Here is a 25979-nt window from a genome sequence, read left to right as displayed (position 1 = left end):
ACTGTGTGTATTTCTTGAGCTGGCCTGTCACCATACAAAGAGTATTTTGAAAATGCAGTTTATGCTCATCTTGGATGCAGCTGAGATGCCACAGTAAAAAGTCAGGCTTTGGAATGGGATGAGTCTCAGGATTTGGGAGCATGTTCCATTATCCCCTCAAGTTTTGATGCCCTCATCTACTAAAGGTTATTGCGAGAATAAGATATAATGCCTTTCAAGTGCTTGACGAAGGGCCTGAACTATATCAGGTACTCATGAATGTTTAGTATGATGCAAATTTTAAAATTAATAATAAAAGCAGCTGTACTAGACTACTATTGCTTCCCTAAATGTGATGTGTGCTTTCATAACTCCTGCTCCTCAGTCACAGAGTTTCTTCTGCCTGCAATAGCATTTCTTCCCCGACAAGCTTTTTCAAATCCCCACATAAGCATCCCTTCCTCTGGGAGTCTTCTGTGTCCCCCCCGCAGGCACCTGACAGCTTTTCTGTATTCTGGTGTAACTGTTTACACTCACCCACCACTGGGTCATCATATCCCTGTCTCTGATTCTCTTCTTGGGAGGGCATGGTCTACACTCATTCATTTCTCTTTCCATAGTGCCTATGCAGGAACTCATGTGACCAGGGTGTTCAATGACCCACCCAGGCATTAGCCCTGAATTGCTGGAAGGAATTTCCCCTCCTACTGCTCCCCTCTTGGGCCCACCATACCTATGGCATAGCCATCAGGGCACTGCAGTTTGAGGTTGCTGTTGAGCTGGTTTGGGACCGAGCACTGGCCTTGCATCTCCTGGCAGACATGGAAGGAGCCACTCCAGGTGCCGTCTTTCCGGCAATTAATGATGTTGCTCCCACGTCCCTGAACAACAGAGAAACACAGTCAGGACCAAGAGAGACACCAGCCCCAATTGAATAAGCTATTCAGAATAAAACAGAAAACAATTTTTCATCTCTCCAGAGCTCTGAAGTGTTCCAAAACAATTTCTTAACAATGGTTGAAACTCAACCACCCTGAAAAGGAGGTATTGTTAGTGTGTTTCCATTTTATATATTGGAAAACTGAGGACTCAGACCGGGAAGAAACTTGCTCAAGGCCTTCCAGAATGCCAGTCCAAGCTTAGTAGTCTTTCAGAAATTTCAATCAGAGCCAATTATAGTTTTGATTTGTGTGTGAGAGTTTTTTTTAAATTGCGAGGGTAGGAGCCCATCAGCTCTTTGACTGACACAGAGAGTAAGTGCATGGGTTAATGAGGAGCACTAAAGTTTGCTTCCTCTTAAATAGTGAGAAAGTATCCTATGTCAGGGCTCTGTCATATGTTGACTAAGTAATCTGAGTCTAGTTGAGAAGCTTTTTCTTCCAAGACATTTCTTTTCCTTTCCTGATCTTCTCTTTCTTTCATTCCATTCCATTCTATTCCATTCCATTCCATTCCAACAATAATGGCATGAAGAGGGTGATATGGGGGTATTTATATCTGTGCTTTCCTCCCAATTCTTTAAAACAGGGAACTACAGTTTGTCGATCTTCTGCAAAGCATTAGGCAAATGCAGCTTGAAGACATAATCCCTTCTTGAAGTCCCCTTCCAACTTCCGAATTTCAGAAAGTTAATTCAAGTAAGATTCCTTAGTGTCCAATCTGTGCCCAGCTCTGTGGGGTGCAGAAGTGAAGACAGCCAGTGCCCGCCTCTGCGGGCTAGTGGGAATGGCAGTCATGTGAGCCACCAGCCATGTCACTGTGACTGTGCTCAGTGAGGCAGATTAAATATTATACCAGTGCTGTGAGTACACAAGGAAGAGTAACTGGTTATGAGGGGACAATCAGGGAAGGCCACTTAGAGGAAATGATATATGGAAAGGGATTTTCAAGGATGCATGGAATTGCAGGCAGAAAAGGAACAGAAGACACTCCTGGAAGATGGAAGGGCATGTGCAAACAATGAAAAACATGGTGCATGTTGGAGGGCCTGGTGTGGTTCTAATTGTATGACTCAAGGCATGAAGAAGGGGAAGATGAGCTGGTAACACAGATAAAGTGTGGAGCCTTAAATGCCAACGTAAGTAGTTTAGACTCTACGAAAAAGAAATGGAGAATCACAGGTGGTTTCTGTGCAGGGGACCCACATTCTGAAGGATCTAAGAACAAGCTATATATTCTCTACTCCTTTCAGGCTTATAATAAGATGAGAAACTTGACATGAGGCCAGAGGAGCTGGCTGTGCTCCACCAATGCAAAAATTTATGCAATGGCCTTTTGTGACCTTCAACTTCCATGCAAACTCCTGTGCTGGCTCCAGAACCCTCCCAGCCTTAATTCTGCCTAATTCTCCAGTTTCTTGCTCTCCAGAGCACCACCACCAACCTTGAACTTCAGTTTAAATTGCCTGCATTCGTGAAGGCATCATATGTTGTACTTTCATGCTCACTGCTCCTTCCGTCTGCTATGTTTCCTACCCACCCGCCTTGTCTACCTTGCAAACACCTTATCTGGCACAACCCATCCTGCTCTCGTGCCACCTCAATTCTGCATGGGGCACTACCTAAATGTCTCTGACAAGATATTACCTATTTGTTTATCATCGGTTTTGCAACAAGACAATGAGCTCCTCAAGCCCCAGGCCGGTGTCCTATTCAACCTTTTATCCTCAGGGTCTTCCACAATGCCTAACAGGTCCAGGCCACTCAGTGCATTCATTCATCACTTAATAGACATTTTTGTTCATTCAAGAATTGTTTGTTTAATTCTTGTTTGTTCATAACAAGAATTGGTGGAGAGTGATAGAATGTATTTCTTTAACAAATAAGAAAATAAATGAATGCGTGGATGAGGAAATAAATGTACAAGTGAGTAAATGAAGAAATGAATGAATGAGGGAATAAATTATGAATGAATGCATGAGAAAATGAATAAACTCCTTAAAAGAACTGATGTAAGCTGAGGCTCCCCTATGTGAGAAAACAGCTGCAAAGATACAGGATTGGAAGAGAAAGGGGCCCCTTTCCAGGCCTCTCCTGTGCCGGCAGAAGGAGGGTGCAATTGCAATGGAAACCTCTCTGGCCTTGGGAGAAGGGTGGCCCATCTTGAGCATGCAGCTGCAAGGCGGCTTGCAGAGTTCACTCCCAGAGGTTCTGTAGGGGCTCATGGCAAAGTTACGCAGCTTCATGTGGCTTCAAAGAACCCAGACTCTCCCTCTCAGAGCCCCAGGCTCTAGGCCCCATGATTCTCCTGGGCCCTCTGGGGAGTAGGAAATTGACCCCAATTTCCTGGAGCCTTGGCCTGGGCCTGTGATGCATTTGGCTTCCAGCCCCTGAAGGGCTGCAGACCTCAGCACTACTTGGGCCAGGGCTGGCTGGAGAGCTTAGTTTGTAACAGAGAATGTATTAGAAGTAGCCGGAGTCTGCTCATGGAGTTTCACACTGGGGAGGCCCCACCATGAATGAAAGGTGGGAGCATAAAGCACTGGTTTTGCTACCATTGGTTTATCTCTCTCCTGCCCAGTTCATCTGGTACTTTGTGTTGCGAAATTTGCTTTTAAAAATATGTAGCATCCTTTTGCTAAGACACCTTAGCCTTCAGAACGAGGCATACTGGTAGGTTGGCACTTCAGGGCTTCTACAGTGGAATCCAGATGACATTTCTGGCTCCATCTCTTGCTATGTACATATCCTTCCTTCTAGACAAGTGAATCGCTTTGTTTCTCCTGCAAACTTTTCTTGCTTTCCCACCTCCACATCTTTGCCCTTGCTGTGCCCTCTGCACAGCAGACTTTCTGGAGCCTCTTTGGATTTTTAAATCCTTCTTTAAGAGTAGATGCTAGTGCATTCAGAAATTGCCTACCACCTGGTTTAGAACTTCATAGTCGATTATTGCTGACTGAGTCTAGTTTGACCAGAGAAGATCTGGCATAATTGAAGCTGCAATCTGGGAAGACAAGAGGGTACTTTTTCTGGGTGTTGTCAGGGAACTGACTGAGTATGTTTGACTCCAAATGTACAATTCTTCATGCTAAGGTGAAATCTCTTATAAGAGGACTGAATATCTCTCAGCAAAACAGTTTGCCTCTCTGTGCCTATGCATCTGTTTTTATAAGAGCATATTGAGCTCTAACTTCCCTGCTGCTTTAGCTACACAGATCCACAGAGAGCTGAAGGCATATAATAATATTATCAAACACCTATAACATGCTCAGTGCTTTAAAAATCACTTGAACAATACAGTAGAGTGAAATTATATTATTTTTGCAGACTTGGGAACTGACTGTTAGAAAGCAAAGAACTGAGTTTTCGAATGATGCTCGTGTCATAGTTTTAAGAGCCTGGGTGTAAGTCAAACTGCCTGAATTCAAATGCAAGCTTGGCAACTTCCCACCTGGGTAGATTTGGGGACGTTCTTTAACTTCTCTATGCCTCCTTAAGTTCCCTGATTGCTAAATGGGCATGGAGTCTACTACCTGAGAGAGTGATCATGAGGATCATATGAGTCCATTTATATAAAGCATTTAAAGCCTAACACACATACTGAGCTCTGTAATTGTCAGATGAGGTTCTTAATCACTCTACTGTACTGTCTCTAAGAGAAGTTTAGAATAAACCCCACCAGCAGTGCATTTTAGAAATGACAGCTGCCAGAAAGGGGAGGTAATGTGCCCAAGTCAGAGAGGTTGCCAATGTTAGAACCATGTCTCTTGACTGTAAGCTGTTGTACCCTAGTAGGATGAAGGAAAAGAAGAGAAGAGGAAGAAAGAGGGAGAAGTATTAGGTTTCTTCTCCTTAGAAGACACGAAAATAAACAAAATAATAGTAGGAAGAAATGTAGCAGCATCCGAGCAAGAAAAACCCAGGCAGCAAGTGCAGGAGCTAGATGGCTAAGATTTGGAGGCATGCTGACTTAATAACAAGAGTGTCAGTTCCACCACATCTGGTTGTATAAGACAGGGCAAATCAGTTTACACCAGCTTCCCCATCTGTAAAATGGGGCAGTAATGCCAGATGCCATGGGGCTTAAATGAAGCAATCAGTCTAAAGTGCTCATCCCAGTGACTGGCATGTAGTAAGTGCTCGTTATATTTCAACTGCTGTGAATCATTTGTCTCTGTTCCCAGTCAATGCCCTCCTATGCGTTTTGTATCCTCCAAGGTAGGTACAGGGGTGACATGTTGCCCCACGAGGGAGGATGAGTGGAAAGTGTGAATTACGAAGTGACGTAGTTTAAGACCTGGCTCTGCTTGTACGACTCAGGGTAAGTCTCTTTCCCTTTCTGGGCTTTAGGGCTCCCATCTGTAAAACAAGCGGGCTGCAGTGGGGGTCTCTGAGGTCCTGCCTACCTCTAACATCACATGGGTCTGTGACTCTTCTGAACTCCTCTAGGACATCCTGGGTGCTGGCCAAACATTTAACAACCCGGAAATGAAAACCTAGCTGAGGCACTGCACATATGTGAGCTATACCTCGTCGTTGGCAGGGCTCACAAATGGAGAGTGCAGGTCTACACCCCTTGTGGCAGAAAGGCTTTCAGAGACACCTTCTGTGATCTGTGCAATGAGCTGGGTGTGTTGTAGATTCCACCACACCCTTTCTCTCTTGCTCCTGCTGAGTTGCTGAAATCCATCATTAGGTGCATCACTTTGCCCACAAAGCACCTTTAGCTTTTTTCCTCCCCTGCTGATGCATCTTCCAAAGACCCCGTCCCCATCCCAAGGCTGGCCACTCCCTGAATCACCTATAAAGCCCCCACAGTGCTTCTCACAGCGAGCCAGGCCTATGTTATCTCATCAACCAGCTTAGGGCCATCTCAGCTGTATTAAACCCTGAGATGAGTAGCTCCTCACCCCCTGGGGATAAAATCTCTGCCTTTCGCTGCTGGTCTGCCCTGAAAATGTTGGGAGCAGTGGAAAGAGCAGAGCCAGGGATCAGAAAGACCACCACCTGCTCTTTTGTCGCCACGGGCAAGAACTTAGCCTTCCCAGGCCTTCTTTCTGCATCTGTAAAATGGGGATTCTGTTTCTTTTCCAACTGTATGTTGTGAGCTGTCAAAAGAGAGCAAGCCTGCAGCAGCAACTTGGTATACATTAGACACTCAAAAACAAAGACAAAGAAAGCTGATATCATTAAGGTTCTCTGTGCTGGTTTAAACAGACAAGAATACCATAAGTGCTAGAGCTGGACTGTCTGATATGGTAGCCACTGTACAAGTATGGCTATTTACCTTCAACTTTGAATATTTTAAATTAAATAAAAGTTAACATTTTGTTGCTCATTCGCTGCAACCATGTTTCAAGTGCTCCATAGCTACACGCGGCTAGTGGTCATCATTTGCACAGATATGGATCATTTGTATCACGGCAGAAAGTTCTACTGGGAAGTGCTGGTCTACAGGAGCTACAGTACTATTTATTCTACAGGTTTATTTAAGCAAGGGACTGGGTTTGACTACGGCTCATGCTGGTCTCTTTACTCCACACTCTGGCCTCATGCAGGATGGGTGCCTCCTTCTCAGTTTTTTTTTTTTTTTTTTTTTTTTGCTTTACTTTAAGTTCTGGGATACATGTGCAGAACGTGCAGGTTTGTTACATGGGTATACAGGTGCCATGGTGGTTTGCTGCACCTATCAAACTGTTATCTAGGTTTTAAGTCAAAAAGAGCCCATAGAGCCAAGACAATCTTAAGCAAAAAGAACATAGCTGGAGGCATCCTACTACCCGACTTCAAACTACACCACAAGGCTACAGAAACCAAAACAGCATGGTACTGGTACCAAAACAGATATATAGACCATAGAATAGAACAGAGGCCTCAGAAATAACTCCACACATGTACAACCATCTGATCTTTGATAAATCTGACAAAAACAAGCAATGGGGAAAGGATTCCCTATTTAATGAATGGTGCTGGGAAAACTGACTAGCCATATGCAGAGAACAGAAAACTTCTCAGTATTTAGAGCTAGCCAGCAGAGGGCTAGGTTGCGATCTGTTGTGTTTCTAGGCCCTCCAGGGGCTCACATAGAGCATAGGGGAGTCTCACCACTGGAGTGACCTTAAAGCAGGCTAGTTCATTTGTCTAGTCCCCAGGGCTACCACATATGATTGCATAGGTTTTGCACTGCACAAGGCCAGTGGGTACCCATAGACATGCTCTATTTTCATTACCTCATTTAATCTTCACAAACTATGAGGTATGTAGTATTCTTTCTCCTCATTTTATATACAAGGAAAGTGAAGCTTAAAGAGTTAAGTAACTTGGCCTCCAGTGACTAGGTAATGAAGCTGGGATTTGAACTCAAACTACAGATCCAGTGTTATACTGGCTCCCAAAGAATGAATAAAGTGAGGTTTGTATTTGCTTTTAGTGGCAGTGGAAGAGAGTGTGTGAATCTCCCCTACAATAGCCCTTGTCCTTTCCCGTCAGCATCTGAAACTTGTTTGGAAAGCAAAGAATCCCTGCTCCATACAAGCTGATTCAAGATGCTCTGGGCCATGCATTTCTGCTATGTTTATAGGCAGCAAGAGGGAATCTGAGGTGAATACTAGATTTGGCTCTCAGGCCCCTGGTCTGAGGGTAGAGGAAATTCATTTTCAGTACAAAGTAGAAATGTCAATTGTATTAGGAGTCCATTTGGCACGCACACCCTCATTCTTTAAGCAGACGAGCAATACCCTGCTCCTTTGCGACTAGCCTCTCCGTTAGTTGCCAAACAGAGCTGCTTGAGTCATCTGATACATTTACATTTTCTTCTCCTTTAAATACAAACTGGCCATGAAAGTTACTTGGAAGGCCCCAGGCAGGCTGAGTTTCAGTTTGATAACATGACCGCAGCCAGAATATTATTTGGCTCATCAGTTTGGGTAACTGTTAGCAACAGTTTTATGTAAGGGAGTGAGAGGGAAGCTGATCGGCCTGCAAGAGGCCATGGTAATTTCTAGCCTTTGTTTGTTCCGGCACTGGCTTCTGCCTCCCTGGCAGTCAAGGATGGGAATGACTCCCATGAATGGACACAGATGCCATGAATGTATGAGAGCAGGATTCTCAGGTGGTGCCTACTGGACTCAGCCCATTTACAGTTGGAGACAGGGGAACCTGGATTCTGACTGTGACTCGGCCGATGACAGCTGTGTCACCATGGGGAGTTGAGTAACCTCTTTGAGTCTTGGTTTTCTCATCTGTAAAAGGAGGAACCTGCCTTTGATGTTCATTGTGGTCCTTCCTCCTGCCCTTAGTTCTGGTGACATTTCCTGAGTACCTACTAGGTGCCTGGCACTGTCCTAAGTGCTGAAGGCACAAGGACGGGTGCAGATGCAGTGAAGGACTGTTTCACAGCCTAGTGTGGGGATGTGGAATGAAAGCAGGCAGTGACAACACAGTGTGGCCAATGCTGTGAGGGGGAATCTGAGGAAGGGCATGGGGGAAACCTGAGGAGGGCCACGGAGCCCAGCAGTGGAAGGGACATTGAGGAAGGGCTCCCGCAGGAAAGCGTGCCTAGGCTAAATTGCGAAGGAAGATGAGGTGTCAGGCAGCTGAAAAAGGTACAAGGATAACTCTTTTTAAGGTAGAGAATGCAGAGGTGGGGAAGGAAGATCCATCTTATTGGTATGGGGGAAGGGTCTTAAATGCCACCCTAAGGAGTTGGGACTTTATCCTAAGGGATGGGGGCTCCTGGTTCAGAGAGATTAACATAATTGCTCAAACCACTCTGGCTGAAATGTGAAGAAGGTACTGGAAAGAGGCACAGCAATGAAAACAGGAAAATGATCAAGAAGCTGCATGGTGGCTCATCAAAGAGATGATGTTGGCCTGAGTCAGGGTAGTGGCATTGGGGACAAAAGAGAACAGCTTCAGGAGATGCTGTGGTGGGAGAATGGGTATGACTCGGTAATTGCTTGGATGTGGAGGGAGTGAGAGGGATTCAGAACGGTGGTTTGGTAGTGCCTGGTATTTGGAGGCTAATATGAAATAACAAAGACCAATAAAGACTGATTGAAGACGATGCCAGCACTGAAATCTGTCCCCACCTGGCTGATGATCCTTGCACACCTGTGAAACACAGGACTTGGGTTATCAACTCTACATGGTTGCTTTGATGGAGATGGAGCTCCTTATGGACTTAAGGTTTTTTTCAGCCTTTTGTTTCTTTTTCCTATTCTTGATTCCCATACTGTCCTTTTGAGCATGTGTAGGATTTGAGGAAAATTCCTTCAGCAGAGGCAGGCAGAAGTGTTGGACTTGCTCTCAGTTACATGTGCATTGAGATAAAATTCAAACCTTTCTCCTTCTGCTCTTCCTGTCTTCCACGGTGTTCTCAAAACTGTACTTCTCATCTAAATATGGTCCCCTTTTTCCTTATGCTTCAGGAGCCAATTGATGTCTAAGTATAGTGGCAGTCTTGTGATTTTAAATACTTCAAGGACCAACATGGGTGGTAATGGTGGTAGCAAACTGGCAAAAGAGCCCTGGCCATTCCTGTTTGAGGAACTTAACTTTTATCAACTTCATACATTGGGATTCCATGTATGATTTCCTTCATAAAAGTTCCAATGCTTAAAAAAATTCAAAGCTAAGAATCTCTGAGCAAATAAAATATGGTATTGCAGGTAGGAAAATGAGGTTCAGAGAGATTATGAAAGTAGATAATTAGAGCCCAGTTTCTTAACTTCTGCACTGTTGACACTGCCATTATACAACTTGAGCCTAGTTAGACAGTCTCTTGGAGAAAGTGGTTCCTGAAGTATAGGCTAGTTTTTGGTAAGCAGAAAGGAAAGGGACCATGGTATCAACCTCAAGTTCCAGGACGCTTACCTGGGAGGCATCGCTGTCTTCACACTTGATCCTACACTCACTGTTGAACTGGAAGCCATTAGTGCACTGGTAGAGCCCGTGGAATTTTGATGGAGGTGGGTCACAGGTTACAGGAACACAAGCTCCCTCCTGCCAGCTGCCATCCTGGGTACACTGAGTCTTGAAGGCCCGTCTTCAAGGAAAGGATCAAAGAGGAGACATCTCAAGGACCAATTGGCTAGATCCATGCCCTGCATGAACACCACCAGCTGGGCCCCCATTTCCTATTTCCTATTTTTGATTCCCCACCTGACCTATTGGGTGGTGGTGGGGCCTGTGTAGGGATTAAGGATAATTCATCCACAGAACTCTTTTAGCAAGAGCAGGCAGAAATGTCAGGCTTCCAGCTACATGTAGATTGACACAAAACTCAGGCCCTTCCAGCCCCAGGTTCTCTCCCCTTTTTTACAGAGTGTTCTGATGGGTGTTAGAACCATGATGCTATGATTATCCACCATTTACTGAACAACTACTATGTGCAAAGCACGTTGTGAACACTTTACATGCACATGTTCATTTGTTCTTCATAGGAACCTTATGTTGTAACTGTTATTATCGTACCTTTCTTATTGCTAAAAAAAAAAAAAAAAAAAAAAAAAAAGGAAGTGCAGAGAAGTAAAGTCACTTGTCTGAGATCACATTGCCATTAGGCAGCCAAGCTGAAACTTAAAGTTTGTTCTGTTTGACCCAAAGCTAATATTATTAACAAATCCTTCTAGCTTCTCACAGAATAGAATGGGATGAATGGCAGGCATTGCCTCCAGTGAAGAAATGAGTGCAAGGCATTTGAACCTAACTTGTCCTCCCAGAGCCCATGAGTTTGCATTTCCAACCCCACTTACTTCTTTGACTTCCGAGAGGATCCAGGCACATGGTATCCAGGCTTGCATTTGTATTTGCAGAAGGAGCCCACCTTGTGCTTATTCTCTCGGCACCGGGGGGTCTGGAGGTCTGCATTGGGCACGGGGGGTGGAGCGAGGCACATGAGCTCACACAGGGCTTCTGGGAAGGACCACAGCCCATCCTCCATGCAGGTCAGGAGGCTGTTGTTGCCTGGAAGACAAGGGCAAGCAGGGATAGAGGAGGGAGGAGTCTCTGATAGCCAAGCTAGCCAAGCTAATGCATAGCCACTTGGATTTTAGCTGACTTGACAAACCAGGAGATCCCTTATGTGGAATTCCAACCCCTTCTACTTCCAACTGAGGAGCCTAGGGAGATCAAGAGAGCTGCCACAAAGAAGAGGAGATCTAAATGGGGGGAGTGAATTACCCCCATGTCTACAGTGAATTAAAATCCAAGGCTTCTGACTTCTGATCCTGAGCCTCTTCTGCTGCATAGAAAAGACACATTCACAATCCTTGAATCCATCTTTCTTACTTTACAAGTGGGCATCTGAACACAGAGATGGAGGAACTTGCCTTCTAATAGTTGGCAGCAAAAGCTCATAGCAGAAACTACAGCAAACTCTGATATCAGTGAGTGTATAACGTCAAGCTGCCACTCTCCCCCTGGGCCCAGCACCCCTGTATCTCTCCTGCTTACCACCTCCCCCAGCTCCCAACAGCAATGCCTGGAAATGACAGCATTGTGTTATCAGGAGGTTTGATTTTCTGTTCAGGTCCTGGTGCTCAGTGAAGCTTTGCCAAAGCAGCTGAAAGAGCAGCACTTCTCCCGTAGCCTGTGCCAGCTCTGACAGAGTGCTGATTGCCATCGGGAAGCTGGTCTGAAGGGGAACGTTGCAAATAAAAGTAAAACACGGGAGTTAGGCTTTTCACTGCCAGCTCATATATTATCGAGGCACAGCCTGCCTAAAACCTTCCCGAGACAAATAGAGGAGGGCCTAAACTTGTATTTCTCCACCAAACTCTCCTCTTCCTGGTTATTACTGAATGGTGTTGACAACCAGGGCTTGAAGCATTTGGGAAGCTCAGGGAGTTGCAGGTTGGAGGGGTGGAGTGGTAGGGAGAAAACTGACATTTATTGAGCAGTTACTGTGTACCGAGGACTTATTGAGCTGTTACTGTGTCCCGAGGGCTTCTGATATGCAATCTCATTTATTCTCACAATAAACAGTGCATTTAGTATGACAGTCTTTATTTGGAAATGAAGACTCAGAAAGAGGTGACTCGACCAAGTTATTCTAGTTGGCAAAAGACAAAACTGAGGTTCAAAACAAATTCTGTCTAACTACAGAGATGGTTGTTTTTAATGGGAAGTTGGCTACTACATATGATCAGCAGGGCTTTTATTATTCATTCTGGAAGCATCGAATCTCAATTTTCCGATCTGTGAAAAGCAAACAATTGCTTCTGCCTTTCAGGGTGCTCAGAAGATGAAATAAAACAACATTTATGAAAAGTGCCCATGAAAGTGTTGTCAATGTCTTCATTTGCTTCTTAACTTTTTTCCTTCTTTCCTTCTTCCCTCCTTTCCTTCCTTCACTTCCCCACTTCCTCCCACTTTCCTTCTTCTTTTCATCTTCATTAGTAGCTCTGAAAGAATCTTCACAGAAGTCTTCATTCATTCAACCAACATCTATTTAGTGCTTATTCTGCACCAGATACTTTTATATGTTGAAGGAAAAGCAGTGAACAAAATAAAATAAAACAAAATAGAAATAGCTCTGCTCTCTTGAAGCTTGTAATCTAGTGGAACAGGGAGGAGTACAATAAGTTATCCTAAAAAGTATACTACTTAGCGTGCCAGAAGGTGCCAAGTACTATGAAGAAAAAGCAGGAAAAGGAAGAAAGCGGAGAAAGTACTTTGCAATTTTATATATGCTTCTCCACTTACTCCTTCTCATTTTTGTCATTTTTCTTCTTCGTCAGTATGATTCATCCGGTTAGCACAAGGCAGATTGGTGTCTGTAAACCCCAGAGGGGATTCCACATTGATAAACTGTGAGACTGACAACTATAGATATTTTAACATCAAGTAAAAAGAGTAAAGTGTGCGGAAAGGTGATTCATTTGGTTTCCATAGAAGCATAGAAGCATCCGGAATACCAGGGTCTACAAACTTCTTTTTGCATTGCCCTTGCAATCGGGGCAGTCATTGCTTTGGGGTGCCCAGGTAAAGCACAAGGTTAGTGAGAAGGGGAGCTGTATAAAAAGTACAGGAAGCACACCCTCTTCAAATTGCCCAAGAGAGATAACATATCTGCAGAAAAGGTGTTGGGACTCTAAAAAAGTACATTGTATTACCTTTGTATATTGTAAATTATGAAGTGAAAGTCATAGTTCTTCTGTGACAGGAGAACATAAAGATTCCAAAATGCTAATCAAGAGAGAAAATGCAAACCAGAAATGTGCTTTCTGGAAGAGGGTGAATATGAGTTAGCAGTGCACCACAGCTAAAGCAGGCACTGGTGATTCAGGACCATGGATATGTCCCCCCATCCCTGCAACAAACTCCAAGAGAGTTTTCAGCCGGGCAGTATTTCCGTGCACCAGCTGTAGCCACTACCCTGCATCTACAATGTGGCTTTGAAGAAAGTAGTGTATGATACATGATGTGCCCTTCCTTTGTCTTCTTGGCACTGGCCTGTATGCTGTGAAAGATGCTTACTGCACTGCCAACTCTCTGCCTGAGGCTTGTTATACTGGTCGTGGATGCTTACTCTGTCCATATGTAGGGCGAGTTTAAAGTACCAAGGAATTAATGCCCCTGGAAGCACCACTAAACTAATGGTGGAGTTGTTGGATTCATGTGCCAGTTTCCAGAGTTGCAATAACTCTGAGGCATGTTCTCCACTGTCTCCTAGAGTTTCCCAGAGGGACTGAGCTCTAGTTGCCCACAGTGGCAACTGGCTTTAGAAGAGAACCTGTTGACTTTTGTCAGTTCCATGTCTTCTGCCCTCATTCCCCCACTGTATTTCCTGGGGGAACATGATTCAAGACATGAAGTGAAGGCATGTCTGAGCCTGAAATTCCTGGTAGAGGGTAATATCTCTTGGTAGAGGTGTTGATATTAGAGATTAGGTTCCATCAAGTTTTGGGACTCTGTAAGTTCACTTGTTCATCTTTTAATGCAGACAAATACATCCTGCTCAGCCTTTCTACAAATGTGGCTAAGGAAATTCCAATCTCTAATGAGCATTAAAATAATTGTGAACTTGTAGCAGTGTCAAAAGAGAGGTACTTATTTTTATTACTTCATTTAAAAGATTACCCAGGAGATCGAGTCTCTTTTGGAGTGCCATAAAGATTGAAATTAACATAGAACAGAACTCAAGGAGAGAAATTCAGACCTTCAATCTGGTATTCTAAACACTTGCCTCATGTTGTTGGCACTTTCTAGATCCTAAGGCAAGGGCTGTATCTTGTACCTTCTTTACTCCTAGAGCCTAGCCTACTGCTGAGCACATAGCGGGTCCTTGGTATTCATTTGTTGAATGCATAAAGTATGAATTTACCTGTGACCTTGAACAAATCACCAAACTTGTTTGTCCCTAAACCAAAGCCATCTCTGAGTTCTTGTCCATCTCTAGCATGTTAGAATGTGAAATAATATTGGCCACTATATTGTTTGGAGGAAACAAAAATGCAACAGCTGGACTGGAATAAAGACAAGCACTCAATCGAGAGGCTACATTAGCCAAGGGCTGGTACGGGGAGATTGCAAGGAACAGAGGGGTTGACTTGGTAAGGGGTAGACTTTAACAGAAGTTACAGAGGAATAAGACAGATTAAGAAGAACAAGAGGTATGAATACAGGAGAGGGCCAGGTGGGGCAAAAACTGAGGGCAGGAAGGATTTCAAGCTGGTCATTATCATTATTATTTATTGACTGTTTAAAATTAGTGCTTTTACTATTCACAATAGCAAAGACATGGAATCAACCTAAATGCCTATCAATGATAGACTGAATAAAGGAAATGTGGTACATATATACCATGAAATACTATGTGGCCATACAAAAGAATGAGATCATATCCTTTGCAGGAACGTGGATGAAGCTGGAGGCCATCATCCTTAGCAAACTAATGCAGGACCAAAAATCAAATACCACATCTTCTCACTTATAAGTGAGAGCTAAATAATGAGAACACATGGACACATAGAGCAGAACAACCAACACTGGGGCCTATTCACAGGGAAGGGGGTGGGAGGAGGTAGAAGATCAGGAAAAATGGCTAAAGCGTATTAAGGCAGGCTTCATACCCGGGTGATAAAATAATCGGTACAATGAACCTCCATGACACAAATTTACCTATATAACAAACCTGCACATGCACTCCTGAACTTAAAATAAAAGATGTTTTTAAAAAATTATTGTTCTTTTTGTTTAAACTATGTTATGATCAAAGGAAAAACAAAATGTAGAAAGGAGGAAAGGGAAGCAAGTAAAAGAAGGAAAGGTGACATTGATCACCTCTTTACCCCCTGGCTTGAGATAAGGGTAGGAGGGCAAATCAGGTGCCAATATCAAGTTCAAGAAAAAGGCAGCAGGACCTTTGCCCAGTCAAAGGAAAAGCAAAGTTGGGATCACCAACTATTAGAATGATGGTCCTCCTAAGGCCTTGTCTCCCCAGCCAGGTCACTCTTCCCTAACCACAGTTGGCAGCGGAAGGATATGCATTGTTTTGATTAACGATTATTATTAGCCACAATGAGGGCTGTAATAATCAATGCTAATTTATGCACTTCCCTTTCCCAAAGGCCTCTGATTGATTGAGAGAAGTATGATTTCCTAGTCTGGAGTTATTAATACATTCCACATCTAATCCCAGCATTCTAGGACACCCAGGTCAGCTACTCACTTTTTTCTAAAATGTGACCTCCGGTATGCCAGAGTCTTATTCCCCTCAACAGCCCTGGTGCCTCGCTCAGGAGGATGCCAGATGCTTCCTGTCCATATCTGCTCTTCTCTGCCTAGCTGGCCCCTCTTGATAAGTAGCAGCCAGCATTGGAGAAAGACAGACCTGGGCTTCAATATGGTCCCCACCACTGATGGTGCAGCCTTGGGCAAGTTCTTTAAACCCTCTGAGGCTTGGTGTGAAATGGGAATAATAGTAACACTTACTTCGTAAGGCTTACTGGCCCTAATCATTCGAGTGAATTCATTTCATCAGTTCCAAATGCAACTCTTTTTTCTTTTTCTCTCTTCCTTCTTCCCTCCCTCCTTCACTTTTATCCTCTCTTTCTTTTCTTTTTTGCAAGATTTCCAAGGTCTTGGAAAGGGCTTCACTGTCATAATTATCCGTACTCTCTTTTTTCTTTCTTATCTTCATAGCAGGGCAGTTTACATAAACACAATTGGTAGGAAGAAGTCAGGAGCACAGATAAAACCCCATCCCACTCTTGGTGTTTGAGAGCCAGAAAGAGAGCCTGGATGTAGCCTCTAGGTTTCCCATAGACAGAGGAAGGCTGAGCTGGGGAAGACGTTCTTGATACCTTTCAATTGTGCAGGGTGACGGCACTGGAAGGAACACTGACTGCCAAAGGTGGTACCATTAGGGCAGGAGAAGGAGGCGGCATAGACATGATGGTGGTCTGGGATGCTGCAGTCCACTGGCTCACAGGCCACCTGCTTATTCCACTTGCCCTCTGTACAGGTCACTGTGACGCTGGGTCCCATCTGAAAGGCAGAGGCGTGCATAGTGAGGAGTGGCAGACTGAGCCCTAGATGTGGAGAAATACCCTTCTTCCCAAGGTGACAGCTTGGAGTCTCATCCAGGTACTAGGAGACCAATGCTTAGTGTTTAACGTTAGCTCACTTTTAATGATCCCAATAATTGCATGAATTAGATATTTCAGTTCTCAATTAAAGACACAGAGACTGAGACTCTGAGACATTACATGATCAGCCTTAAGTTAACCAGCTGGAAAAAGGATAAGTCGGACTTGAGTCCAAAGGCTATGCTCTTAACTGCTGTCTATAGAGTCTCCCAGATCATGATTTCCATTTCACTGTGAGAATCTTGAGGTTTTGAGACCTCAAAGGGCATGATGACTTCTTTCACAAAACAGACTGTGAAATACAGTTCAATGGTAGGACATCAAGTGTTGATTTTTGTGTCTTTTATTAGCTCTAGGGGAGTTACTAGGAACCTGTTGTAGTGCTTGGCACACAGTAGGCACTCTCCATGGCTATAGGAGACCTGGATGTTTTTCCTCCATGTTATCAGACCACAGGCAAGTTCCTTTCCTTACTTGAGTTCTCCCTTTGGCAAAATGGATGGATTGAACTCAAGAACTACTCAAAGATCCACTCCCTACTCTGAGATTTAGTGGCTCAATAGTCAAGAGAGAAAGGCACAAAGTCAGAAAAAGCCTAGGAAAAATGAAAGAGTAAATGGAGATTTGAACCGAACTACAAGATGGCAGAGCTGGGCGGAGGGCAAGGCCATGCTATGGAGCCAAGGGATGGACAATCATTGCAGCCTGGAGGCTTTCATTCAAGGAGGAAGCCACTAAATCCTAGAGACTGGAGATGCCAAATGTTGATCTGGGATTTTAAAAGCAAGGACATTTTCCCTCTTAAGCACACATCAAAGGGATGTGTGCTTGAGTGAGGTCCCTCACTGCCAAAACAGTTTCATTGTTTCTACAGGAGTTCAGGCCTGCCAAGTCTGACACACAGAAGTAGGTGTCTAAGAAGAGCAAGTCCAGAAGTTCTGTACAAATAGGCATTCCCAACAATAAAGAATGTGCCCTGTGTGCTTGCAGTTTGAAGGCAAAGTCCACTGGCCAGCCCTGGAAAATGCTACATTTACTGACAGAAATCCTCAAATCCCAGGACAACCTGTCCCACTCCCCCATGCCCCACCTGGGACATTATAGCACCATCTTGCTGAAGGAACATTCTGTCACATCACTCCAAATCATTCACTACCACTAATCTCATGCAGGACACGTCCTATCTTCCATGACTCCTTTGATGACTGAGGGGGTCTCCCTGCTACCAGTCTTACTGCTGAACTCCAAGCTACACCTACATAGAGTATCTAGAAGAGACTTTGTCACCAGAATCTGACCATGTCACTTCCTGCAACAGCTCCCTGTTGTCCTAAAGATCAACCCCACACTTCCTGACAAAACTGACAGGGCCCTGCACCAGTGGATTCAGCTGGCCCTTCCAGCCTCATTGCTTGGGTGAGTATAGAAAAAGAAAACACACAAACAAACAATCTGTGGCATGTTTTTTTTTTTTTTTTCCTCATCAATGTGCTTCCACATACTATCCATGCCTGTGCCTAGTGCATATATTTATATATTTCTTCCTTCTCCCCAATACACACCCCTTTGCTGATCCATGTCACTTTTCCCAGGCACCTCCCTTGAATCTCCCTGTACCTCCACAACACCCTACACTTCCCTTGACAGCATTTATCACACAGTGCGGTCATTATTAATGAGTTGTCTGACTTTCCCTCCACCACTAGGCATGAAGCTCCTTCAGAGGAGGGACTTGGTTTGTCTTAACGGCTTCCTCTTCTTTAGCACTTAGTATAGCATCCAATTTCCAGTGAACAGATGCTTTGTATGTAATGAATTAGTGAATGAATGAACATCTCATTGACAGGGCTCACCTCGTCCTAAAGCAGCCCATTCAATTATGTCAGAGTTCTGACTGTAAGATATTCATTCCAAAATACTCAGCCCCATGGTCTTGGAGATTTGCAACCTATACAAAAACACTGGCAAGTATTGTGTAGAACACCAGTCAGCACAGGAACCCTTTTTCTTAGAGATTCCAGACTGCTTGCTTGGTTAATTGATTCATTCACTCATTCATTTAATCAATAAATATTTATTGAGCACCTACTGTGTGGCAGCACTATTTTAAGTGCTGCTGGGTATTTAGCAGAGAACATGTTCAACACCCAGTAAGCCTTCTCTGGGCTGCAGAGAGGCTCTGAGCTCAGCACCTGCACATACCTGGCTCTTGATCAGCTCATCATCCCGCCGTATCTGGAGCACGTAGCCTGTCCGGCAGCTCACAGTACACTGGGCGCCGTGGTAGCGGTCGCTGCTGGAGCAATTGAGAGAAGCATTCTCCACAGCCAGCTCTGGGCAGTCAGTGTTCTCACATGCGAAGTGCACGCAGCTGGGGAGGAAAGAAACAAAAGGGGAAGAAGGAGTCTCCTCACAGGACAGCCACACTCAGTTGGAAGATAAAGGCTAAGAGCCTCTTTCTCCAAGATTTCAGGGGGCTTGAGACTGTGGACAGAAAGAGGTGCTGGCTAGGGTAAAGATGACCCTAGAGGCAGTGAATAAAATTTCTCATTAAGAGCACAAGGTATGGCAACAGACAAACCAGAGTTCAAATCTTGCCAGTTGAAAGCTTTGCACATTATCAAGATTTAAACCTTGAATAGCCTCAGTTTTTCCATTTGTGAGAAGGGGATCATCATGATTACAGTGAATATTTATTGAATTTTTCTATCAGGCACCAGGTTGAGCAAAAACTCTTTTTTTTTTTTTTTGTTTTGAGACGGAGCCTCACTCTGTCTCCCAGGCTGGAGTGCAGTGGCCAGATCTCAGCTCACTGCAAGCTCCGCCTCCCGGGTTCACACCATTCTCCTGCCTCAGCCACCCGAGTAGCTGGGACTACAGGCGCCTGCCACCTCGCCCGGCTGGTTTTTTGTATTTTTTAGTAGAGACGGGGTTTCACCGTGTTAGCCAGGATGGTCTCGATCTCCTGATCTTACGATCCGCCCGTCTCGGCCTCCCAAAGTGCTGGGATTACAGGCTTGAGCCACCGCGCCCAGCCCTTTTTGTATTTTATGAGTACCCACTTACAAGGACCATTTTGAGAATTAAATCAGTTTAGAAAAAAATGCATAGCAGAACTCCTGGCATATGCTAAGCACTCAATAAGTGGTAGCTGGGCTGGGCACGGTGGCTTACGCCTGTAATCCCAGCACTTTGGGAGGCTGAGTTTGGCGGACCATGAGGTCAGGAGTTTAGGACCAGGCTGACCAACATGGTAAAACCCTGTCTCTACTAAGAAAAAAAAAAAATTAGCTGGGCGTGGTGGCGGGCACCTGTAATCCCAGCTACTCAGGAGGCTGAGGCAGGAGAATAGCTTGAACTTAGGAGGCGGAGGTTGCAGTGAGCTGAGATTGCACCATTGCACTCTAGCCTGGGCAACAAGAGTGAAACTCCATCTCAAAATAAATAAATAAATAAATAAATAAATAAATAAATAAATAAATAAAAGTGGTAGCTGATGTTATAAATACACCTATGCTCTATTACCTAGTTGGCAAGGTACATCACATCTCTGAGATTCAGTATACTCTCAAATTTGGCCAACCTCATATAGCCACGAGACTCAACTGAGATAATGGAGGTAGCAGTCTTTTATAAACTGTGAAGTAACTTACACATCATTAGTGGAGTTGTACGGAGACTATGACTTGCATCTTGCTGCAACTCTGAATTCTACCTTTCTGCCAGTCTGAATTCCACCGTTCTTTAGGTCTAAGCATCATGCAAGTTTCCATAGGAAGCTTTCCCTTGTGTCCCTTGGCAAGCACCCTCATGGGTATTCTACCCTTCTTTCTCTAAGGCTGTTGCCTCATGTTTGATGTATTAAAAACTCAGTTCCTCAGTGCCAGTGGAACATACCAGATTGCAGGCTAATCTTTAAGGATGCAAACAGAAACAGCATCAAATCCTCATTCTTGGATGATCATTCCCCTTGTATTACAGTTAGGCAAGCACTCAATAATATTAGTTACTATTTGCTGATTGCTTATATACGTGAGCTCACTCCATCCTTACAACAACCCTATGAGCTAAGTGTTACTCATTTTACAGTTGGATAAATTGGGGACTGGCAAGATTACGTTACTTGTTTAAGTGCTCATCCAGAGAGGTGACTCCAAAGGCCTTGTTGTTAACCTTGTCCCATGTTTCTGGACTAGAATGTCCTTGAGGGCAGAGAAAATGCCTATTTCATCTTGGTGTACTTTGCAGTGCCAATAAAAATTCATTGCAGATGTTTCCTAAATGGCAAGAAACCAATGGTGATGGTGCCTTGCAATAGCTCTTAAACACTTTAAAGAGGTTGATTCTGCCTAACGCTAAAAGCTTCTAAGGGGCAGTTTTCTCTGACTTTTGCCTCTCTGACTGTGTCTACCCCCAACACCTGGCCTATCGTATGCCCAGATGGGTAGATTTGCATCCAGAACCTCAAGGCTTTTATGTTCCCGTTTTTATCTAGGAGACAGGGAGACATTTTGGCCAAACCAGTGTCAGAAAAGTTTTGCACTTTTGTTTGTTTGTTTGTTTTTGTTTTCTCTCAGTTTCACGATACCCAACTAAGGGTTTTACTGTGACCTATTCCTGTTCTCTATCCTCTGCTCAAAAGCATAGTGAGAAATAAAGTCTGGAGGCGGGGGGAGCTAAAAGCTTCCAAAACATATCACAAACCAATTTACTTTTTTAAATACCCAGAAAAAGACAAGCATTTAATTTAGGTCTCAGACCCTCACTGATGGGAGCTTTGCAGTTCTCCAATACTCTCCTTCTGAAATGCAGGGCAACTGGCATTAAGGAACACTTGTTGAGACAACTCCAATTCTCAGCCCTTTTTTCTTAGTCCTGACAGCCTCAGCGTTGTACCATGTAGAGACCTCAAAGAGGCTGTAACTGTGGAGTCAACACAAGGGCTTTGACACCAAACAATGCATCTGTTCACATTGTGTAAGCACCAGGGGAAGGAACCACATGGTTCCAATTTAAATATATTTACTCTGTAAGCTACTAGCTCCCAAGCTGTTCTTCTGACCTGTGCCTAGCAGTTTGGGCATTCTTACTCTGCACTCCCAGAAGATACCTGGGCTCTTATGAAGACCCAGAGGGAAAGATAATTTTCTTCTTTAAGTTGCAGAGCCATTAAAGTATAAACAGTGCCTTCCCCAATTATTTTGTGCGCATTAAGTTCTTCACAAGAAAATGAATATCTGAAATGCTTCATTTTCTAGGGCAGAAGGAGCACAAGGTTTATCAATCAGGGAAATCTGGGCTCCAGCCCCTGCTCTGCCATTTAACAATTGTTTGACTTCGGAAATTTATATAACATCCTGAGGCTCAGTTTCGTTATCTGTAAAGTGGAAGTAATAAAATAATTTATTTCTTAGGATTGTCAACAGGGTAAAACATCATCCACTGATTCATCTATTAAACAGACCTTCACTGGGGGCTTTACTGAGCACCAGACATTGTTCTATACATTGGGAATATAGTGGACGGAGGGGATAAACAAGATGCCTGTTATCTCTGTATTTCAGGAGGAAGGGTGTGTGCCAAAGAAAAGTAATAAATGAGATCATTTCAGATAATGATGCATGCAGTTAGGGCGTTAAACCAAGGTGAAATTATAGAGAGTGACAGGTGGTGGAGAGGGGCAAGGCACTTTATAGAAGGATCCATGAGGAAGGGACATCTGAACTACTACCTGGATAAAATGAAGGGATAAACCATACACAGGTTTGGGGCAGAGGCAGAACCAGGCAGAGGGAAGAGCAGGTACAAAATTCCAGCACAGGATGGAGCTTGTTGTGTTTGTAGACTAGAAAGGCCAATGTATGAGAAATGCTTTGAGGTCAGGTGTGGTGGCTCACACCTGAAATCTCGGCACTTTGGGAGCTGAGGCAGATGGATCACTTGAGGTCAGGAGTTCAAGACCAGTCTGGCCACCATGGTGAATCCCTGTCTCTAGTAAAAATTTAAAAATTGGCTGGGAGTGGTGGTGCACACCTATAATCCCAACTACTTGGGAGACTGAGGCACAAGAATCACTTGAACCTGGAGGGCAGAGGTTGCAGTGAGACAAGATTACACCACTGTACTCCAGCCTGGGAAACAAAGTGAGACTGTGTATCAAAATAAATAAATAAATAAATAAATAAATAAATAAATAACATTTTAAAAAAAGAGAGAGTGAGAGAAATGCTGTTGGAACTATAGAGCTACTTGAGAAGATGAGTCTCTCTGTCTCTTTTTGCTACAAAAGGAAAAACAGGCCAGGCGTGGTGGCTCACGCCTGTAATCCCAGCACTTTGGGAGGCCGAGGCAGGCGGATCACGAGGTCAGGAGATTGAGACCATCTTGGCTAACACGGTGAAACCCCGTCTCTACTAAAAATACAAAAAATTAACCAGGTGTGGTGGCGGGCACCTGTAGTCCTAGCTACTCGGTAGGCTGAGGCAGGAGAACGGCATGAACCTGGGAGGCAGAGCTTGCAGTGAGCTGAGATCGCGCCACTGCACTCCAGCCTCAGCAATAGAGTGAGACTCTGTCTCAAAAAAAAAAAAAAAAAAAAAAAGCCTTGGTCCCATGAATCACCTGACCAAAAGATCTCATGGTCAGATCAGTAGGGGTAGCACTGAGTTAATGAAACCAGTTAGTTTTCTTAGTTGCAGGACTTCTCAATAATTTGGATAATCCATTGAAAATTTCCAGAAGGGGCTAAGGTACACGTTATTTTTTAAACTCTGATCACATTTTTTTTCATGGGACGTTTCTTAGGACTACTGCCTTCCAGAATACACTTCAGGGATTGAGGCATCCTGCTTTTTCAGCACATCTGTCTGCACCTGGCCTGCAGGCTTGAAAACAGGAAGAAAAGGGATAAGGGAGGTAATATGTGTCAGGCATTGGCCACTCTGTTTCACCTACATCACCTTATTTGCATTCCACACAGGAACTCCTTGAGGTAGTGATATTATTCCCATTTTCAAGAACAGGAAACTAGGACTAAGATTTTTAAATTGCTTGCCCAAGGGCACTCAGCTTGGACAGAATTCCAGTGGAGATCTGCCAGTCTGTCCCCTAAGTCGCTGCTCGTTTTTCTTTGCTATCCTGTTGGTTGGAAAAGATTGTGTGAACACACTGTCCAAAAATGATAAACATTACCCTGACTGACCCTCTCAAATAACTCTGTGATACAGCCTTGTCATTTCTGAAACACAAAAACAAAAAGCAAAACAAGGAAAACAAAATAAAGAAAAGGCTCTGCTGCTTCATTAAAAAAAAGAGGGAAGGATTTAATAACAGTGATGGGAAGTCAATAAAAATAACAAAAGAAGGAGAAAATGACGACACTTCTCTGAAGGGAGAAAGGTGGCTGATTGGATGGACGAGTGGGAAAGGATGCAGGTAATTCTATAGACCAAATTCTCACACCTGGGCAAAAGTGGAGGTCCCTGGGGTGCAGAGCTAATCAGATACTTAAATAACTTTTTTTTCTTTTCTTCTTATCTACAAGTGTAATATATTTACATATGGACTCAAGTTCCACATAGAGGTAAAACCATATCTGATCCAATAGCCAACCCCCACACTGCTGTCTCCACTGTCAATAAGAACGGACTCCAGTCATGCATAACAGAGGATACCTGGAGAGTTCTGGAACCCGCATAAAGCCAGAAGTTAAAGGGCTGACAAGAGTTCCTCTCCTGGTTCTGTTCCTCGACTCACGACTCACAGTATAACTGCTGTGCCCTGCCACTTAGCTGCAATTATGCCATAGGGAAGCAGAGATAATAACAGAAAGGCTGTTTATAAATCATTCTGGGTTGCTCAGATGGGGACAACAAAAAAGACACGTGCTCCACATTGGGAAATGCAGGGAAAACTGTTCTTGGCATCAATTCTGCAAGTTCACTTAGGAAGTGAAACGGTGAAAGAGCTACTGTGCTAGGACCTCATTTTCTACCCAGAAATGAGGCTACTGGGGGAATGATCCTAAAAGGTTCTTTACCCTGGATTTCCAGGAGCCAGTATTGTGGTGTGGTATGGAGGCAAGATTTTGAAGATTAGACGATGCAAGTTCAGTGGTCTGCAGGGTTCAGGTGAACTGAGTGGGGTGTGTCGAGGAGAGGGTATGTGCCTGGTCAGAGAGCAGAGTGCTTTGCTCCAGTCGAAGGTTGCCTAGTGGGATGGAGGGCCTGATGTTTTCAAAGCTTCTCATTTCTTTAAAGAGGTCCAAGAAGAATTCTGGTTTTTAATATGAACTCTCCTGATATTTAAATGTTGGCAAGTAATTAAAGAAGATAACTAATAGAGGCCAAAGAGAGATTGTTTATGGACTAATATGGTCTATGGAACACCAGTCTTGAAATCTCTGATGGAGAGGAAAGATAACTGGATTCCTGAGAACTAGATTCCAATGCTGGTTTTCCTCCTAACTTGTTGGGTGATTTTAGGTGAATCACTTCCCTTGCTTAGACCTTAGATTTCTCATCCTCAAATGAGGGCACAGAACCAGGAAATCTTTGAGAGCCCTCCCCACCTTCAGGCCTCATGATTTTATGAGAACAAAACAACAGAGATCTATAATTTCAGAGCCCTTTGAAATGAGAAAAATAAGAAAAAGTAGTCTTTGGTAATCTCAAGCATTGCCAAGGATATGGAGCAACTGGAACTCTGGTAGATCACTGATGGGGCTGTGAATTGGACAATATTTTGGAGAAGAGTCAGGCAGTATTTGGCATAGTCAAAGACATACACATGCTTAGGCACAGCAGTTCCATTTGCAGTTATATTCCCCAGATGTGATTCTCAATCAATATGCTGAGAGGCACTAATTCCTTTGCGGGTTGGGGAAGTTGAATGAGATTATGGCAGCGATCTGAGCAATCTGTGGTCTCTGGCCAAGAGCAGCTTCATTCGGTGTTCCAAATCCTACTTATGAATCCCTGTATCATTATGTAATGGGATATTCCACACATGGGGTCTCATCAGGGCACAGACTCTAGAAATACTTGGCTCCGGTCTTTGGGCACCCCCACCCCCAACCAACAAACAACAGTCTAAGTTCTCTGTGGCTGAAAGTGTTAATCTAACCGTGTGAAGAATTTGTTTCCCCCCAAAGTTGGCCTTCTAAAATTTAGCTCTCAATCAGAACTGCCTTTATCTGAATGGACCAGCATGTAGAAATGGGGAAGAGTTTGAGATAAAGGAAGAAAGAGAATGTGAAAAAGAGGTGAGAGGAAGAAAGGAAGCATGAAAGGAAAGAAGAATAAATGGAGGGAGGAGGGAAGGAAGTTACTTTTCTAAATACATGGTCCATTCAATTTTATAATAAACTGTTCAATTTCTGTTAAGAACCACAAGGGTGGATGAACATGATATATGTGCATGTGTGTTTGTGTGTGTGTGAGAGACAAATACTGGAGCCTCAACATCACCA

At 43.9% G+C, this 25979-nt stretch overlaps 1 protein-coding gene across 1 annotated transcript in view; it reads right to left on the bottom strand.

Moving 5' to 3' along the window:
• The window catches only part of LOC105487115 (pappalysin 1), a 250659-nt gene that overhangs the window by 40564 nt on the left and 184116 nt on the right, over positions 1-25979 (bottom strand). Inside the window, exons 14-18 of the mRNA XM_071078810.1 lie at positions 18713-18881; positions 16226-16409; positions 10673-10883; positions 9792-9963; positions 713-860 (exon numbers count right to left, since the gene is read on the bottom strand). Of these exons, the coding sequence (XP_070934911.1) occupies positions 713-860; positions 9792-9963; positions 10673-10883; positions 16226-16409; positions 18713-18881 (884 nt within the window). The remainder of the gene's footprint in view (positions 1-712; positions 861-9791; positions 9964-10672; positions 10884-16225; positions 16410-18712; positions 18882-25979) is intronic.

Source organism: Macaca nemestrina, chromosome 14, assembly GCF_043159975.1.
Source record: "Macaca nemestrina isolate mMacNem1 chromosome 14, mMacNem.hap1, whole genome shotgun sequence".
NCBI classification, from domain to species: domain Eukaryota; kingdom Metazoa; phylum Chordata; class Mammalia; order Primates; family Cercopithecidae; genus Macaca; species Macaca nemestrina.
Note: the sequence above shows the minus strand (reverse complement) of the source record. Positions and strands in the feature narration are given on the sequence as shown.